The 20252-nt window shown below is 43.4% G+C and overlaps 1 protein-coding gene and 1 non-coding gene across 7 annotated transcripts in view; one reads left to right on the top strand and one right to left on the bottom strand.

The window, feature by feature from the left end:
- Positions 1-19087, top strand: part of LOC143300461 (uncharacterized) — a 48381-nt gene extending 29294 nt beyond the window's left edge. For 4 of the 6 annotated variants that reach the window (XM_076614153.1, XM_076614152.1, XM_076614154.1 and 1 more), the window contains 3 exons: positions 9375-9603; positions 10601-10773; positions 15605-19087. In XM_076614153.1, the coding sequence (XP_076470268.1) occupies positions 9375-9603; positions 10601-10773; positions 15605-16142 (940 nt within the window). In that variant the 3' untranslated portion in view covers positions 16143-19087. Of the gene's footprint in view, positions 1-17; positions 454-9374; positions 9604-10600; positions 10774-15604 lie in introns of those variants that run through there. The other 2 variants (XM_076614158.1, XM_076614156.1) reach the window with 2 other exon arrangements.
- Trnai-uau (transfer RNA isoleucine (anticodon UAU)) lies at positions 7298-7406 on the bottom strand. The gene is made up of 2 exons: positions 7369-7406; positions 7298-7333 (listed from the first exon to the last, which is right to left on the bottom strand). It is a non-coding gene; the product is annotated as a tRNA-Ile (tRNA).
- Positions 19088-20252: the final 1165 nt, after the last annotated feature.

A 20252-nucleotide genomic window follows, 5' to 3' on the forward strand; every position in this document is an offset into this window, starting at 1 on the left:
CACACACCATAGCGGGAGGTGGGGTGTGGGGGTGTGCGCGGAGGGAGGGGAAGATGGAAACAAAGAACACACACATTGGCACCCACGGCGAGACCCTTTGTCTTTTTACCCGCCCCAGTTAAAAAGAACGAGGAAAAAAGAAAAGAAAAAAAAAAAGAAGAAAGTCAAGTGTTCAATATTGACTCACCACACACACACCAAACCCCACAAGCTGAGCTAAAACGAAATCTGGTCCCACGGGCTTCGACTAAAGGCCTCTTCTCGCGACCCAACACCGGGGGATCTACAGGTCTCTACCCCTGTAGCCTGTCTGCCCCAAACCATTCTGTTTCAACACGCTGTGAGTGTCTCTGTGGGTGTGTATGAGCCAAAGATCATTATTGTCCACAATAGTATGGGAACACGTGTGTGAACTTTCTGAGAAAACGTTCCCTACAGCTGACAAGGAACGAAGTGAGTATAAATAGACAGGTTTTAAACTGAAGTGGTCTTTTTTGTTTTCGTTGTTGTTTTCTTAAACTGGTTGCGTGGGTGTGCTTTGTACTAATTCCTTTTTTTAAATAGGACTCTAGGAGTTGACCAAGTTCAGCCACTCTCTCATACCACCAAGAGCACGCTAAGACAAGGGAAGCACAGAAAACACACGCATGCACATACATATGCGTACACCAATCACGCATTGTATACAGAGAGGAGGGGAGAGAGAGATACAGAGACAGAGAGAGAGAGAGACGGCATATCAATCTATTCCATTTTATGAGCCTAATTTGTTGATATCATGATCAACTTTGCCACGAGTATACATATATGAACGCGCACACACACACAATACACAACACAACACACACTTATACAGAGAAAAAACCACACAAACCATATTTATATATACTCGCACGCACACAGAAGCACTCATTTTGAAACACATTAATCTCCCATAGATAAGGGTGAAATGACAAAAATGCTGCTTAACAATTGTCGTACAGACATAAACGCCTGAACGTTTCCGAGTCATCCAGCTATCAGCACTGACAGTGGTGGGGGTGGGGTGGGTGTGTGTGTGTGCAAAAACTGCTGTAGATGTGCAGTGAGGTTCTGTTATCTATATTATTGAAATGTTTGATTTTGCTCACTAATCTTTTAATGTTACATCTATAACACCAACATAAATCAACCACTCTGCGTTGGCCTGGTGTGTGTGGGGGGGGGGGGGGGGGAGGGGGGGGAACGCATGGTTGTGTGTGTGTGTGTAACACGCGCACACAGAAGTTGATATGTATACACCTAAATTCCAAAGCATGTATTCAACACACGTTCTTACACAAACAGTATAACACACACACACACACACACACACACACACACACACACACACACACACACACCCCTAAGCACTGTATACACGTGCGAATGCATGTGAAAGTGGCCGCAGTGTTGGTTTGAGGAAGAGAGTGAGGAAGGACAGAGAAAGAACAAAGGAGCAGATGTTTTTCCAGGGTATTGACATGAACACAACAGACAGACGGAAAGAGAGAAGGGTGGGAGGAAAAGGAAACTGAGAAAGCAAGACAGAGGTAGACACCGAGACTGACAGAAAGACAGAACCATATGTGTGTGTGTGTGTGTGTGTGTGTGCGCGCGCGCGCGCTCGCGTGGTTACACAAGCATAGTCTTCCCGTCACTGATCAGACTTTTCACAACATGAGATATGACACAACAATGGCACCATAAAACGAAAGGTTTCGAGTGACAGTCACGTGGCTGCCAAGATTTGCAAGAAGTTTGGGCACCCCCTCTTTTCCATGGTCAAATGTTTGTATCAAAAGGTGGGAAAATTAAACTCGATCCGCTGGAAATTTCCTGCTATCTGGGTAAAGGTCAAACTTTTTTACTATTTTAATGTTAAAGGTCCCATAGTCTTTTAAGGCCATCGGGGAAGTGAATTCAATACTCTATGCTTGGCAGAGGGAGGCGGGGCCCAGTCCTCTCCTTCTGCCGTTAAAACCTTCCCCAAGTCAGGTATCCATTCACACCTTCTTCCGTTAAAACCTTCCCCAAGTCAGGTATCCATTCACACCTTCTGCCGTTAAAACCTTCCCCAAGTCAGGTATCCATTCACACCTGCCGTTAAAACCTTCCCCAAGTCAGTTATCCATTCACACCTTCTGCCGTTAAAACCTTCCCCAAGTCAGGTATCCATTCACACCTTCTGCCGTTAAAACCTTCCCCAAGTCAGGTATCCATTCACACCTTCTGCCGTTAAAACCTTCCCCAAGTCAGGTATCCATTCACACCTTCTGCCGTTAAAACCTTCCCCAAGTCAGGTATCCATTCACACCTTCTGCCGTTAAAACCTTCCCCAAGTCAGGTATCCATTCACACCTTCTGCCGTTAAAACCTTCCCCAAGTCAGGTATCCATTCACACTGGGTACAGTGAGGAAAATCGGAGTAAAGTGCCTTTCCCAAGGACACAACACCATGCCGAAACGCGGACTGGAACCTGGATCACTGGAGAGAGAGAGAGGAGAGAGAGAGAATGCGAATGCGAATATTTTATTCAGATTAGAGACAGACAGACAGAGACAGAGAAACAGACAGATACGCCGATAGTGGTGAAAGAGATATAAAGAGAGCTAAAGAGAGAGGCGAAAGAAAGTGAGAGAGAACTGTTTCGAAGCAGAAATTATTATACTTGGAATAAAATAAATAAATAAATAAATAAAATTAAAAATTGACGCTGTGCATTAAGCCATACATCTGGGCCACGTCTTTGAGTGAACGTCTCAGAGTGAACCAGACACAATGGAGGGGTTTAGAGGGAGTTAGGCTGACAAAACACACCAGCTTGGTCATCTGTGGTGGACGTTACTACTGGCCATTAAGTACTGGTATGTAACCAAGTGCAATGAATTCCAACATTTACTTTGTTGTTGTTGTTAGTCAACTTGTTTTATTCTTAATTTTAGTTGTGGTGGTTTTAGCTGGCTGGTTGTTAGGGTTTGAGAACACACACACACACACACACACACACACACGGATTCTAAATTAATCAAGAACGTGTGCACCATCAGCATGAGGGAGGGGGTCGGGGGAGGGGTGTGCATGTGCGTGCGTTTGAGCATTCATGTGTGTGAGCACTACGTCCTGAGTGCAAGGAAGTGTTGAGGGAGAGAGATGGAGGTGCAGACACTGGGGCGCCCAATGACTCGTCACAGAGTTGAGGGAGAAGAAAGAAAACACTCTGTCACTTCCATCAACACTCTCACCTGAACCCAATTTGCCAACAACAAAAAAAGAAAAAAAAAGGGGGTTGGTTTTTATTATTATTTTTTTTATATTATTTATTATTTTTTTTAATAACTTTGTTGAAATATTCAAAGCAACCATTTGCGATCTGTTTTTCCAATGAAGGGCTTATTCATAATGATTGTAATAGCCATGCTATGCGCGAAATTAAACAACAACAACAACAACAAACCAACTGAAATTAGATTAACAACGAAAAGTAAATGAATTATTATATGGTTCCTTTTAAGTCACAAAAAGTGAAAAGACGTAGGCTTGAAATTAGAGGTAAAGTGGTCGCACACACGCACGCGCGCGTCCATGTGAGTGACAGACAGACAAACAACATGGCACAGATAGATAATTTTGACAAAATGTAAAACAAGAGAGGCAAGGCCTTCAAGACTCACTTGTGATACACTTTAAAAATAAAAAAAAATCTAATCGTTAAAATGTGTTCTGTATTTGTTATTATAAAGCTTCGGGTTAAAAAAAAAAAAGAAAAGTCCTAACCAGATTCGAACCCTGCATGTTCGGGAGAGAAGAAACTGTCTTACCCATTACACTATTGTGGCTCCTTAACTGACGTTCTAAAATTTAATCATCTGAACATACTTTTTTAAAGGGCAATAAATCGATTGCGGTATTCGCAGTGAGAACGCTGTTTAAATCATATTATTCTGGTGTATCTTGGGCATTCAAAAATCTTTAAGGGCAATAAAAAATTCTTTTTAAGTCCGCGATAAAGGAGACGTGGCTATTGCTGCAATCACACTGCAACGTTTTCTCTAGATCTAGATAGATGTTAGTTTAGTTACACCCGCCGGGAATGTAGTACGACATGGTCGATTCAATTTCTCTTTTATGTTCATTCTAGTTTTATAGTTTTAAAGTTGATATGAACATTGAGTATTTTGTTAAACTAATAACATGTAGAGCCAAGTATAAGTACTTCTAAACGTCGTATGAAGTGAAAAGGACTTCATTTTGAGAAAAGTCAAGACTGGAATTTTTTTCGTTTCATCAATTATTCAAGGGCATTAACTCGCATGGTTTACACTTTTTAACTGTGAATTCCGACTGATTCTGTGGATATTTTTATGGCAGTTTGGGGCATAATCCTGTAAGTGATGAGGCGTTCACAAATCTTTCTCTGAATAAATATTTAACGGTCTCCTTCTCCAACTTTCCATCACATGTTATCGTGTATTGTCGATTGAATATAGGATTGAACGGGCAGGTCAACAATTTGAAACAAAATGCCGTCGTTCACGTTCGCGAAGAATATGAGCACGCGCTTTGGATATGTATGTGACCAAGCGCGCTATGCTTGCTCCAAAACTGCTCACACACAAGCTACAGCAGACGACGTTTTTCCCTCCTTACCCTCGCCCAGAATGTGTGACGTCACTCCGCTTACATCATTTTGTCCTCTTCACTAGACAACCTACTCACAGCTCGCCCAGTGTCGCATTGCAGTACGTCATTGGCTGAGCGGAAACTTGTGTTTCTGTTCCATCGTAATTAATTAATAACTCTTTTGTCAGATCAGTAAACTACAAGTATTATATACTGGCGGAATCGTCGCAATTCCATCTTTAAATCTATTCCATTTATGTTTCCCTACGTCAAACTGATTTAACGCAGTTTGTAATTTTCAGCGATTAGCTCGTTAAAACTGACCCTGTTCAGGTGACTTAAATTAAGATTATAAATTCATCTTAAATAACCAACACTTCATTTTATACTCATTATAAAGTAGGTGTTGATCTCTTTCTTTTGAAGCTTATCTGACGTAAATCGGTTCAGTAATCATTTAGAAATCTGTCACTGAACACCTTGTCAGAAACAGTTCTTGTCAGATTTGGCTTCATTAGGGTCGATCTGTTTGCAGCACACGTGACTGTTTTTGCAGTATGCTTAACTTGCATAAACTGGCACAGTGATTGATGAGTGGTCATTTCATACCTGGTCAGTCACCTGACCAGAGCTGCTCTCTCTCTCTTGCTGTGTCGCGAGCAGTGTGTTGTGTCGTGTGTGTCCCCACAATGGCTGACACATCGCTAAGTATCGCTGTAAGTACTAGTGTGTAGAATGTGTTGATTTGTAAATTGTATTGTTCAACACAGTACTTGTGTTCATATGAGTATGTTCAGTTATTGCTTTGTTCAGTTATTGCTTTGACATGTTAGTCACAGCTCTGCTATGATTGATTTAGAAAATTGCCATGTCGTCATAATTATGCTTGGAGCAGTGTTCCATTTGATTCTTCTTAACGTCACAGTCAGTGACGTCTCTGGACACTAACAGTTTGTTGAGAATATTCTAGTGGGTGCATATGATGCGTTCTTTCTCATTTGCTATCATTGATGAAGGTTACAGTGTTTCACTGATTTTCAGTACTCCAAGATGTGTGTAGTATTCTGCTGTTGTGATTACAAGATAGTGTTGGATTAATATCAGTTCTTGGTTAAAACCACCTGACCTGTATCAGTCTGTTAATTGTAATTTAGTTATCATGCTCTCTCCTTTACGGCTTACTTCAGTATAGTGCTACATGATAAACTGATTCATTTGAGTCACTTTGACACAGTATATGCTTTACCTAATCTATACTGTCAGTGTACTTTCACCAAGTCAGCATCGCTTCAATCACTTTAACTGCGCTATTTAAATGTATTAGAAATGTCATTTGGTGTCAGCGTTTGGTCTTCACACATATGCATTATGTTGTTGCGTATCCCAAACCCGAGTGATAGTCTTTCCATGTAATATGTATATGTGTGCTTTACTATTCACTTGTGCCGACATGTTGTGCTTATGACATTTGTTTGTGTCATTCCAGGCACTGTCTTCTCTTCTCTTAGTTCTCAATTCTCTTTTTATCTTCTCATCATCTTCTCCTTTATGTCTTCTTAGTTTTCTCTACACAACTATTGTAAATAAAACAATAGAAAAACCCATTTGTGACTGGCCTCTATATGTTCCTGGCATGTGCACGGGAATTCTTCTCGACTATCCTTTCATTTAATCATTTAGTTTAGTTCTTTTGTACCGTCCGTACCCTATTAGAACCACTCGGTACACAGCTACATGTATAATATGTGTACGCAGTTGATTTTTGCTCATGACCTTCAGGCCTCAACCAATAGATCTATAAAGTCCACTCGTCATATTGATTTTAGTATTTTCTGAAAAAGACAACTTGGGCGAATGAACATAGTGAAAGCCCTGTACACTGAGAGTAAAACACACAAGCTTTTTATGTATTCAGTATAATTTCAAAATGTAATGTTTAAGATGAGAAAGATCAGTTTAAAGCAAATTAAGTCCCCTAGCATTAATTACAGATTAATTTCCCTTTTTTACTATCTGCACCAAAACGTTTGCAAAATAAATATAACTTCCATGCTTAGCAAAAGAAGTTCCTGTTTGAACAAAAAATGATAAGAATGACTGCTCTTGTTGTTGTGTCAGAATATCAGATCAAAGTGCCAAGTTTAGAGAATAAAAAAATTATAAATATAACAGTAAATGCAGTTTGCATATAATTTGGCTTCATTTTTTATTTTTTTGTGCCCATCCCAGAGGTGCAATATTGTTTTAAACAAGATGACTGGAAAGAACTGAATTTTTCCTATTTTTATGCCTAATTTGGTGTCAACTGACAAAGTATTTGCAGAGAAAATGTCAATGTCAAAGTTTACCACGGACACACAGCCACACAACCGAACACCGGGTTAACTCTTTCCATACGAACGGCGACAGAGACGACGTTAACAGCGTTTCACCCCAATTACCATCATCAAAATATTGCAAGCAGAAGGCTCTTATACTGAAGAGGTGAATGTTGACAAAGAATACCACAATTCTGAAGACGGAAGCTAAAGGTTGGGTCATTCAGACACCCACTGGACATCCGAGGGGTCTGTGTAGAGGAGAAGAGAGGACTGGCCGTACTGAGTGGATTAAAACATACTCACTTTGTTTACACAAGTGAGTCAATAAAAAAAGTGCCCCGGGTGAGGTTCGAACTCACAACCTCCGCATATCTCCAGCCGCACAGTGCACGGGGAGGTACTGTCTATAAGTACGGCGCGCTAACCGATTGTGCCACCGGGGCCCCGCAATGATAGCGTATCCCAATGATATGTTCATTAAAACAGCTGGCTGGGAGTTATTGATCCGTTTTGGAACCAGCTGCACGTGGCAATATCCACAGCAAGGCGTGGTCGGGGAGGAAATGTGTTGACTATAGCCCTTTCATCTACATGTCCAGACAGCACTGTGGAGAACATGAGACAGGGGGTAGTGGGGAGTGACGGTGGGAGGGAATATGTATACATGTTCTTTCTCATTGTCACCCCCTCCGGTAGGAAGATAGGTCTACTTAGGTTCTGATTAGGGTTGTTTTTTTGGGTTTTTTACGCCTCTGCGCACACAGGTCATTAATAGTCAGTAATGACGGCTGACCTTCCAATTTGAAGATTGAAGGGGATGGGGGGAGGGGGTTTGGGGGGGACACAGACAGACAGACAGACAGATCGACTGAATAGATTTTACGTGTAAAAGTCCTGACATGACAGCTCCTAAAAAATAGGGGTGAGATATGGAACTCTTACACTGAGGTGAAACACACACCCATACCTACCTTCCCCTACCTACCCCAAACACACACGGCCATACCTACCTTCCCCTACCTACCCCAAACACACACACCCATACCTACCTTCCCCTACCTACCCCAAACACACACGGCCATACCTACCTACCGATCTATCCAACGTCAAGTGCCAAGTGTAACACGTAGGTATACTACACTCTTACAGGTGAAACACACACACCTATACCTACCGATGTATCTATCTTTATTTATATCTGACTTCAAATACCACGTGTAATACGTAGGTATACTAAACTCTACAGGTTAAACACACACACCCCTACCTACCTACCTTCTAACTTCAAATACCACGTGTAATACGTAGGTATACTAAAACTCTACAGGTTAAACACACACACCCCTACCTACCTACCTACACACCTATCTAACTTCAAGTACCAAGTGTAACACGTAGGTATACTACACTATTACAGGTGGACAGACTTTCTTATTTCAGTTAATAATGAGCACGTTTACAGTACGACTGTTGATCATCAGTTGATGATTAAGGAATTCTAAAGAGGAGGAGAGGGAAAGCAAGCGAGAGAGAGAGAGAGAGAGAGAGAGTTATTAAGTTATAAATTGCAGAAAATTCACAATTCAATCAGAGGGGTGTGTACGACATCTTTATAGTGGGCCAGTTTCTGAACAGTCACTTTGACAATCTGCTTCGCTCAGATGCTTGTTTTCAAACACTGGTGAGTTCACAGTTCATATCTATTCCACAGTTTATTTTATATTTGTTCTGTTTCTTGAAACTGTCACTGTCTGCAAATGTCTGTATTGCCTGTGGGTTTGTTGTTGATTCTGTTGCCACATGGAGACAGGACAGGCTGAACATGAGGAGAAAAGATATGTGTGCCAGCACCAGTCACTTTGTCACTGTCAGTATAAGTACCATAGCAGGCACTGGGCAAGGCTGACAAAAATCTAAATACAATGTGGAGCATTTATTTCTTGTAATTCTATTTTCGCAAGCATACACACATGTCAAAGAAAACAAATTACCAACGCTCCCAGCGACAGCTATCAGAAATGAATGAACGGTAGAACGGGAAACAATTAACATTATCGATCATCGTCACATTCGTCAGTTGATTTCTGTGGTGGTGGTGGTGATTTTTTGTGATGTGTTAGCATCTTTGCGCCAAGATCTTGAACGTCATCATCAGCATCACCAACAGCAGTAACAGCAACAGCACACCACCACAACCACAAAAATACCTTAACCATCCTCTCCACTGTATGTAACCATCACCATCACCATAGAATTAACACCACATACACACACACACACACACACACACACACACAAAACACGCCCACCCCCACCACCCCCACCATCCCCAACCACCCAGCACCACACTTACCTCCTGTCAAAATGCACTAACCCCCACCACACACCACCCACCTCTCTCTGCCCATCAGGGAGCGCAGAGAGTTCGCCATGGCGGAGGTGCGGCGGGCGGGGGGCCCGGTGGGCAGGGAGCGCAGCCGGGGGTCGGAGCTGGACATCCAGCGGGCCGTGCTGGCGGCCCGGAACCCCAAGGAGTCCAAGTTCGGGGAGTGCCTCATCAACGTGCACACCAAACAGGACCCCATCCTCAAACTGCGCCTGGGCAAAATCAGCACAGAGATGAAACGAATGGAGTTCAAGGTGAGTTGTGTGTCCGTGGGGGAGGGTGGTGTGTGTGTGTGTGTGTGTGTGAGTGTGTGTGTGTGGTGTTCGCATGGGTGTGTGTGGTTGTGTGTGTGATTGTGTGTGTGTGCTGCACGTGGGATGAGCGTTGCCCCAACAACATGCTCATAAGACAATACACGTACATGTTCACAGGACAAAAACGAACACATAGCATTGATTAACGTTTTTCGCATGACACGCCTTGCACGTGCTGAACAAGATGTTCCTGACATCATGTTGTGCTCCGACATAACTTTGTCGATCCCCCCCCCCCCCCTTTAAATTTTTTTTTAAATTTTTTTTATCGAAGCTGGTTTTGCTGATTCCATCTGTCTGCATCTGTCTTACGGCCTCTCACAAGGCAGTGCACCTCTCTCTCTCTCTCTCCCTCTCTCTCTGTGCTGGAGTTCACATGGTTCACAGTGTCCGGCCAGGTCTTGCCAACACTGCCACATCTCAAAGTCCACAGTGTTCTTCAGTTCGCCGGCAAAGGCTGTGGCTGGTTCATTCGTTTGTCTTTGTCTTCTAATACTGTACAATGTCGGTATGTTGTCTGTCACTTGATGGCAGTGTGGCTAATGAGCTTATTTGGTTCGGTGTGTGTGTGTGTGTGTAGATTCTTTCTCGCCTTTTCAGAAGCTGATCTCTTGTCAGTCTCTACTCATTCTCTTATTACTTCTCTCTCTCCCTCACTCTCCTCTTCACCACCCCCAATGAATAGTACAAAGACATGCACAAACTGCACCCCCTATCGCCCCTCTCTTCTCTACTCGCATCTCCAGTGTACTCTCTCTTTCCAACTCCTCGCCTCCATGCCCCTCCCCATCCCCCCCGCCCCCTTGTCTCGTTCCGCCCCTCTATGCCATTCCCCATCAATCTTCCCCACCCCCTCTCTCTCTAGTGCACTTTTATTGACACCACACACCGTCTCCCTCCACCCAACACACCTGTCCCGGTATCTCCATGGCGACAGATGCAGCAGGTGAAGCAGCACTTCGTCAAGACCAGCTCGTGCTTGAACCACGAGCCCCTGCTGCTGGTGGAGCGGCCCCCCTCCCCCCAGGTGAGGCGTCGTGCCCAGGTGATGGAGGTGTGCGGGGAGGATCCTCAGGACCTCATCAAGCCGGGCTACATGAGGCCGCTCCGGTCAGTTCATGGCTGGGGTTCGACTCTCTTGTGTTGTGCTGCATTGTGTGCTTTGGTGTTGCAGTTGTGTTGTATTATGTCGTACCTACATTGCAGTTGTGTTGTATTATGTCGTACCTACATTGCAGTTGTGTTGTATTATGTCGTACCTACATTGCAGTTGTGTTGTATTATGTCTTACCTACATTGCAGTTGTGTTGTATTATGTCGTACCTACATTGCAGTTGTGTTGTATTATGTCGTACCTACATTGCAGTTGTGTTGTATTATGTCTTACCTACATTGCAGTTGTGTTGTATTATGTCGTACCTACATTGCAGTTGTGTTGTATTATGTCGTACCTACGTTGCAGTTGTGTTGTATTATGTCTTTCTTACATTGCAGTTGTGTTGTATTATGTCGTACCTACATTGCAGTTGTGTTGTATTATGTCGTACCTACATTGCAGTTGTGTTGTATTATGTCTTTCCTACATTGCAGTTGTGTTGTATTATGTCTTTCCTACATTGCAGTTGTGTTGTATTATGTCTTACCTACATTGCAGTTGTGTTGTATTATGTGTTACCTACATTACAGTTGTGTTGTATTATGTCTTACCTACACTGCAGTTGTGTTGTATTATGTCTTACCTACATTGCAGTTGTGTTGTATCATGTCTTACCTACATTGTTGTTGTGTTGTATCATGTCTTACCTACATTGCAGTTGCGTTGTATTACGTCTTACATTATGCATATGTCTTACCTACATTGTAGTTGTGTTGTGCCATGTCTTATAGTATGTCTTACCTACATTGTGGTTATGTTGTGTTATGTCTTACGTACATTGTGGTTATGTTGTGTTATGTCTTACCTACATTGTAGTTATGTTGTGTTATGTCTTACCTACATTGTAGTTGTGTTGTGCCATGTCTTACATTATGTCTTATCTACAGGGTTTTTTTGTTTTTTGTTGTTGTTGTTTTTAATCAATGAATGAATCTTTATTTTCCAACGGTGAAGATATTAGCACTTTGGCCGACTTACACATCAGCTATTGTTCTAAGAGACACATAAACATATACGCATATAAATGTTGTTACACTAAATACATGTATAATGTACAAGTATAACACAGCGTCAAACAGAGAGACGCAACGTCACTCACATCTGTACAAAACGGAAGCGAGTAACACACCACACACACACACACACACACACACACACACACACACACACACACACACACACACACACGTCTTACCTACATTGTGGTGTGTGTCCATCGAGATCGATGATGACCATCGTTGTCATCCAGCTGGGGGATGGGGGGAGGGTGGTGGTGGGGTGGGGGGGGGGGATGCTCATGAATCTATCTGTGAATGCGCAGATGGCTGAATAGTCCAATCTGCGCACCTACATTGTAGTTGTGTCATGTCTTACATTATGTCTTACCTACATTGTAGTTGTGTTGTATCATGTCTTACCTACATTGTAGTTGTGTTGTATCATGTCTTACCTACATTGTAGTTGTGTTGTATCATGTCTTACCTACATTGTAGTTGTGTTGTATCATGTCTTACCTACATTGTAGTTGTGTTGTATTACGTCTTACATTATGTCTTACCTACATTGTAGTTGTGTTATGTCTTACTGTGTGACATCTGTCTTGTCCTGACAATGTCAGTAAGTCTGGCTACAAGAGGCCGTTCTGGTCAGTTCATGGCCGGCGGTACGTTCTGTTGTGGTGTGCGGTGGTGTTGCAGTTGTGTTGTATTGTGTTGTGTGATGTATGACATCTCTCTTGTCCTGACGATATCAGTAAGTCTGCTTACACTCAGGTCATTTCGGTCAGCAGGTGTGTTGTGTTGTGTTGCACTGAGTCGTGTGTTGTGTTGTGTTGCACTGAGTCGTGTTTTGTGTTGAATTGTGTTGAACTGTATTGTTGTTTTGTCGCGTTTAGTTGTTGTTTTGTTCCGCTGAGTTGTGTTGAATTGAGTCGTGTTGTGTTGCATCGTGTCATACTGCACCGTTCCTTACAGGCGTCTTGTGTTGTGCTACATTTCGTTGTGTTGTATCACCTCGTATCATGCTACACCGTACCACGTTTTGTCTTGTCTTTACGATGTCACTCGTCTCCTTACAATGTCAGTCAGTCTGATTACAAGCAACCTCTCGGTCAGTAGTTGTGTTGTGTTGTCATGTGTCGTGTTGTGTTGTGTTGTGTCAAACGATCGATGTTTTGCATTGTCCTGACGACGTCATAAACATGGCTGCTCGAGGACCCTCTGGTCAGCAGTTGTGTTGCATCGTACCGTGCCGTGCTGTCTTGTTCTGACCATGTCAATAAGTCTGTTTACACGATACATCTTCGGACAAATGTGTTGCGTTGTGTTTCGTATCGTACTGTTGTGCTGCAATGTGTTTCGTATTGTACTGTTGTGCTGCAATGTGTTTCGTATCGTACTGTTGTGCTGCAATGTGTTTCGTATTGTACTGTTGTGCTGCAATGTGTTTCGTATCGTACTGTTGTGCTGCAATGTGTTTCGTATTGTACTGTTGTGCTGCAATGTGTTTCGTATCGTACTGTTGTGCTGCAATGTGTTTCGTATTGTACTGTTGTGCTGCGTTGTGTTTCGTATCGTACTGTTGTGCTGCGTTGTGTTTCGTATTGTACTGTTGTGCTGCAATGTGTTTCGTATTGTACTGTTGTGCTGCAATGTGTTTCGTATTGTACTGTTGTGCTGCGTTGTGTTTCGTATCGTACTGTTGTGCTGCGTTGTGTTTCGTATTGTACTGTTGTGCTGCAATGTGTTTCGTATTGTACTGTTGTGCTGCGTTGTGTTTCGTATTGTACTGTTGTGCTGCAATGTGTTTCGTATTGTACTGTTGTGCTGCAATGTGTTTCGTATTGTACTGTTGTGCTGCAATGTGTTTCGTATTGTACTGTTGTGCTGCAATGTGTTTCGTATCGTACTGTTGTGCTGCAATGTGTTTCGTATTGTACTGTTGTGCTGCAATGTGTTTCGTATTGTACTGTTGTGCTGCAATGTGTTTCGTATTGTACTGTTGTGCTGCAATGTGTTTCGTATCGTACTGTTGTGCTGCAATGTGTTTCGTATCGTACTGTTGTGCTGCAATGTGTTTCGTATTGTACTGTTGTGCTGCGTTCTGTGTGTTTCGTATTGTACTGTTGTGCTGCGTTGTGTGTGTTTCGTATTGTACTGTTGTGCTGCGTTGTGTGTGTGTTTCGTATCGTACTGTTGTGCTGCGTTGTGTTTCGTATCGTACTGTTGTGCTGCGTTGTGTTTCGTATTGTACTGTTGTGCTGCGTTGTGTGTGTTTCGTATTGTACTGTTGTGCTGCGTTGTGTGTGTTTCGTATTGTACTGTTGTGCTGCGTTCTGTGTGTTTCGTATTGTACTGTTGTGCTGCGTTCTGTGTGTTTCGTATTGTACTGTTCAGTTGTGCTGCGTTGTGTTTCGTATTGTACTGTTGTGCTGCGTTGAACAGTATCCTATCGTACCGTGTCATGTATTGCCTTGTCCTGCCGATGTCAGTGTCTGGTGACACGAAACTACTTTGGTCAGCAGTTTTGTCGTGTTGTACCACGTTGTGCCGTGCTGTGTCTTGTATCCTGACAGCTTCAAAAAGCCTGGCTACATGACCGAGTGATGAGGTCTCTCGGGAGACCAGTAGTATTGTGTCGCATCATATCATACCGTGTTGTGCCATACCGTATTGTGCCGTGCCATACCGTATTGTGCCATACCGTGTCGTGTTGTGTCTTGTGTTGTGATCTAACGTATCGTGCGGTCTAGTTTTGTCTTCTATCGCGCCGGCGATGTCAGTAAGTCTGGTCACAAGAGTCCATTTCACTCAGCAGAAATCGAGTTGTTTCAAAGTTATGTTGCATCAGTTGTATCTTTCCGTTAAGAACCACACCCTGTCTCGTCACTAGGTTAATTACTGCAGTAGTTTGAACAACAGCAAAAGCACTTTCCAGACTGACTAACAGTATGTTGTGGTAGAAGCGACGGTCGTTGTTGTAGCTAAAGTATCACACAGTGACGGTTTTGTCGGAGTAGATGGTGATGATAGAGGAAGCCAGCCAGTGACAGAAGCAGACAGACAACGTCCCAGATGGACAAGAGACACACAGGGAAGACTCAGCCACCCCACGCCTCCCCACCTCTACCTCCAAAATACTACCACATAGGCCTACTATTAACTTTAGAGGAATTGTGACCCTATAACGTAGCCACGAACCACTTCATTTCCAGCTGTTATATTCAACCACCGATATTTCTCCTTTTTTTGTATTTGAAAGATCTGCAATTAACCTTTTCGTTGTTGTGTAAAGTCCTATTTTAGCATCCTAAATTATTGCACCTATTTTACCGGCAATGAATTTTTGTGCACGTACGAAACAATATTACCATCAGTAGATGTTGTAACCCATTCTCAGCGGATTTCAACACAGTTTGTACGTTATTTTACTCAATTTTCATGCGGATTCAGACACTTGTTTCCGTTTTTGGACCCACAAACCATGAAAATGTCACCAACAGGTGCGATAATCTAGGATACTTACCCCTGAAAAAGGGTCTCTGGTCTAATCAGTTATAAACCATTCACATCCCCCCTCCCAAAACTATGTTTGGGGGTTGACAGAAAGGACACCATGAGTGTCTGTGAACAGGCGGATGTACAATCCTCAGTTTTTGAGTCATGTTGTGTTGATGGCTCCCTGGATGTTTCACTGTCTTTTATTTACTGACCAAACCTCACGTCACTCTCACTTCTTCCCCTGACTCACCCTCTCCACAACCACCACCCCCTCCTCCTCCACCAGGTCGCGGTGCCGCACCCCCTCCACCCTCACCACCATCGACGCCTTCACGCTGAAGACGAGGAAGAAGCGCAACGTGTGGGAAGAGGCCATGGACGACAAGGAGCCACCGCAGTTCCGCAGCACTGTCCGCCCCTCCGCCAAACTCACGCGCCACGAGCGGGCCGCCTTGCAGATTGGCTGGGACGCGCACAAGCCGCGCGTGGACGTCACTGCCAAGGACAAGAACAAGGCGGAGAGTCCCCGCCCTCCCCGGGAGGTCACAGCTGCGGTGTCTGACACTCTCTTCGTTACCCATCTGCCTCGCAAAGAGCTGCCTCGCAAAGAGCTGCCTCACAAAGAGCTGCCTCACAAAGACCTGCCTCACACGCCGGACGGTCGTCTGCTCAAGTCTGTCCAGTTGGTGGAGTCGTCTGCGGCCGCTGCACCGCCATTAGCCAGTGACGACAGCGCGGAGAAAGCGCCCCCTACGGCCGTGGAGCGGAAACGGCGAGTTGCTATTGTGGAGAAGCCTTTTTTCATTACCGAGAGGTCGGGTTAGTTCATTTTTATATTATATATTCATTCATTTATCAATGTATTTTTGGGTGGTGTGGGTATGGGCTGAAAGGAGACCATGACTGTGAATAGGATGTTCAGCCCTCCGTTTTTGATAGTGTTTCAGTTTCAGTTTCAGTAGCTCAAGGAGGCGTCACTGCGTTCGGACAAATCCATATACGCTACACCACATCTGCCAAGCAGATGCCTGACCAGCAGCGTAACCCAACGCGCTTAGTCAGGCCTTGAGGAAAAAGAAAAAAGAAAAAAGGTGAATAAATAATAGATAAGCTTACATAAATAAATAAATAATAATTATGATATAAAAAAAAGAAAAAACGGTAGTAGTAATGATAATAATAATAAAATAATAATATTAATAATAAATAAATAAATAAGACAACAATGATGATAAATAAGCAAATAAATGTAAAACATGAAGACACACATTCACACATACACCCACACATGCATAACAGATATGCACCAAACATGCAGTTTCACATATATGAAAGCACAGTCAAGTACATATAAACGTACATGAGCTCCAACACACACACACACACACACACACACACACCACATTACCCTGCACCTCCTCTACTCCCTCCTCCACACACTCATTTCTAGTCTATGTATCGCAGCTTCCACGGCACACACACACACACACACACACACGCCCATATCTCCCACCCCCAACCCCACACACATATATACAAAGATATATATATAGATACGTTCCAATATCCTGTTGCTCCCACATGCATACACTCACATACCTCATCCTCTACCCCACCTCCTCTCCGCACCCCCACTTCCCCTTCACACACACACACACACGCACATGCACAGAACTGTCCTGACACTTGTGTTCACTTACACTCTCGCGCATGCACAAACGCACTCAAAAACACAGACCCACACATACACACACGCACAGAGGCTGCCACTGATTGGCCGCAAGAGGGATGGGAAAATATCTCTGATGCCAAGAAAGTGGCGTCTAGTGTGTTGCTCAGTCTATTGTATTTGGAAAAGCCCACAGAGACTCTGTTCCATTTTGAAGAAATTTGCGCAATGTTGGTTTGGAAATGATGCCGATATTTGTTTGATTTGCAAAGCATCGTGCTCTACCTTTCATGTTAGACTTACGGCCGCTCCCTCTCTCTGCTTTTATTTCTTTGAGGCGATCGATGGTGTGATGGCCTTGTACCTGTTCTTTTTGATATTCTTTGACTTTTCTGAGGATTTCCGATTTTCCTAGATGTAGGCCGCTCGTTGGTGTTGCGTTACCAGCAAGTCTGTCAGCTCGCTCATTTCCCTTAACTCCTGCATGTCCCGGGCAGTATGACCATGTGAGTTTTTTAATCTGAAAGTTGCGCATTGCCTTATGCCACTCTGGGCTTCCCATTCCATTTTCAATTTTCTGCATGAGGTTCATTGAGTCGGTTAGAATCATGGCATGTTGGTTTCCGGGCGTATGGATGGACGATAGCCACTGGAGGGCATGTGTCACAGCTTCAACTTCCATCGTTAGGCTGGAGGTTGTGACTTTGTAGGCAGCATTCTCTTCCCTGTTTTTCTGATAGTGATGTTGCACGGGTTCAGTGTTGGATCCCAGGATGTTTCATTATATTTTATTTAACTGACACAACGAACATAGCCAGCCTGAAACCTTTTTCAAGGTTGGGGTCACCTGACCTGCACACGTCCACAGTGCCTTGGACCAGCATAGTCACATCTTTAAAAGATCAGACATGGTTCTCTCCACACAGTGGGGAGGGGCTGTGGACGTCAGGCGGGCAGGCTGACGGCACAGCAAACCATGGACATGGCTGTCTTCACAGCAGTGTGTGTGTGCCCATGCACGCGTGTGCATGTGCGTGTGCCTGTCTGTCTGTGCAGGGAGGGAATATGGATGCATGTATGCGAGTGTGTGTGTGTGTGCGTGTTTGCACGTGCATGTGTCTGTCCTGGGAGGGGATATGCATGCGTGTGTGTGTGTGTGTGTGTGTGTGTGTGTGTGAACTTTTATTGGGTCTCCACAAAAGTTCTTGGGAGGTCGTTTTCGTTTCCATGGCGAATCCACATCTTCATTGTTCATGTGAGGAGGGTGGCAGAATGGTTAAGACGCTCAGCTGCCAATATAGAGTCTGTGAGGGTGTGGGTTCGAATCCTGCTCTCACCCTTTCTCCTGGGCTTGACTGGAAAATCAGACTGAGCGTCTAGTCATTCAGATGAGACAAGAAACTGAGGTCCCGTGTGCAGTACACACGTCATGCACTGAAAAAGAACCCATGGCAACAAGAGTGTTGTCCTCTGGCAAAATTCTGAAGAAGAAACTACTCTGATAGGTACACAAATATAAATGCATGAACTCAAGGCCTGACTGAGCATGTTGGGTTATGCTGCTGGTCAGGCATCTGCCCAGCAGATGTGGTGTGGCATAAAGGAATTTGTACGAATGCAGGGACGCCTCCATGAGAAATTGAAAATTGCAAAAGGCTGTGTTGAAGAGTTTTTCAAAGCACCCTGTATTCTGGGTGTATTGCTGATCTAAGGCATTTGTTGATGATGACCAGGACTTGGCTGCTGAGGACTTTGGCAACCCCAACCCCATGTCTTGGAGCCATTGAAAAAGTTTAATAGTTATTCAAAAAGTGAGTTTGAGGGAAGGATGGTAGTGTGTGTGTGTGTGTGTGTGTGGTAATGTGTGTGTTAGTGAATGTGAGACTGACAGAGGTTTTGGCCGATTTGTTTTTTAAGCTGCAAGCCCACCAATCAAGAAAAAAAGTGATTTCATTTAAAATACCTGTGATTGCTTAGGTAGATAATTACTGAGATGTGCAGAGAATATCTAAGTCTTTAAATAATGATTTGTAAACCATAGAAAATGTTTGCTTTGTAAATAGATTAATAATGAATTATTAAAACAATAATTATCTGAAAACTGAAATTTAGTCACTCTTATCTGTGTATGTGTGTGCACGTGTTTGTGTGTGGGAGTGCAAATGTTATGCATAAGTGAGTGCATGCTCATATGTGTATTCGTGTGTTCAAGTGCACATGTGTGCATAGCCTGTGTGTGTGTATGTGTACATGTGTATTAGCATGTTTACATTCTCATTCATGCATGTGCCAGTGCAACAGTATGTGTGTGTATACATCGTACTTGCTTGTGTATTTGTATTAACAAGTGGAATGCGACTTTTACCATTTGTGAACAGTTTTCTTAACTGAGCAAACAGATTTGCTTCAATTCCACATTTGCCAAGGCCGGAAATTCCATTGGATCAGTGAACCCAAACCTTTATGTACTTAAAGAGATATTAGGGTTTGAGTGCTGTCAAGTCAAGAAGCTTGTGTGATCTTAGTACATAAATTTTATTTACACCAGAGAAGGATTTGATTTTTTTTTAAACAATAAAGAAGTGCAGCAACAGGTTTCATACAATTATTTACCATCATATGCCTCATCTGCACTCAGACTGTAAACACCAACATACCACTCACACTGTCAACACCAATGACACATGTTAACTCCAACAGATCATCGCTCACATATAAACACAAACATTACATTCACATGTCAACACAAACATTACACTCACATGTCAACACAAACAGAACACTCACATGTCAACACCAACATAGCACTCACACTGTCAACACAAATGTAACACTCACACTGTCCCAATGCTCATCACAACTCAGTACACTTACATCCCCCGGAGTATGGCTGCCTATATCATGGCAGGATAAAAACAGTCACACACATCAAATCCTACGTGTGGATAAATTGGAGTTTGAGAGTGTTAACTCTGAACAAAGAAGAAATTTAAAAAAAGAAGCATGAATTGTACCATTCTCTGTTCATTCTGACAATTACACACAGAAATAAATGCATGACAAAAGTCAAGAACAAACAAAACAGACCCCAGGAAAAGAGGACCAGCCCTGAACAGGTATGATTTAAACAGACTTCATCCCAAAGTGGGTTAGTTTCCCCAGGCAGGGACTTAAAGCTGCTGGAACAAAGCTGACTGAATATGAACAGCAACACTTTATCACTGGCACAGGTCTTTAGGTGCTGATGCAGCAGTGGGGAAAGTAT

The sequence above is a fragment of the Babylonia areolata genome, chromosome 26 (genome assembly GCF_041734735.1).
Source record: "Babylonia areolata isolate BAREFJ2019XMU chromosome 26, ASM4173473v1, whole genome shotgun sequence".
Taxonomy (NCBI): Eukaryota; Metazoa; Mollusca; class Gastropoda; order Neogastropoda; family Buccinidae; genus Babylonia; species Babylonia areolata.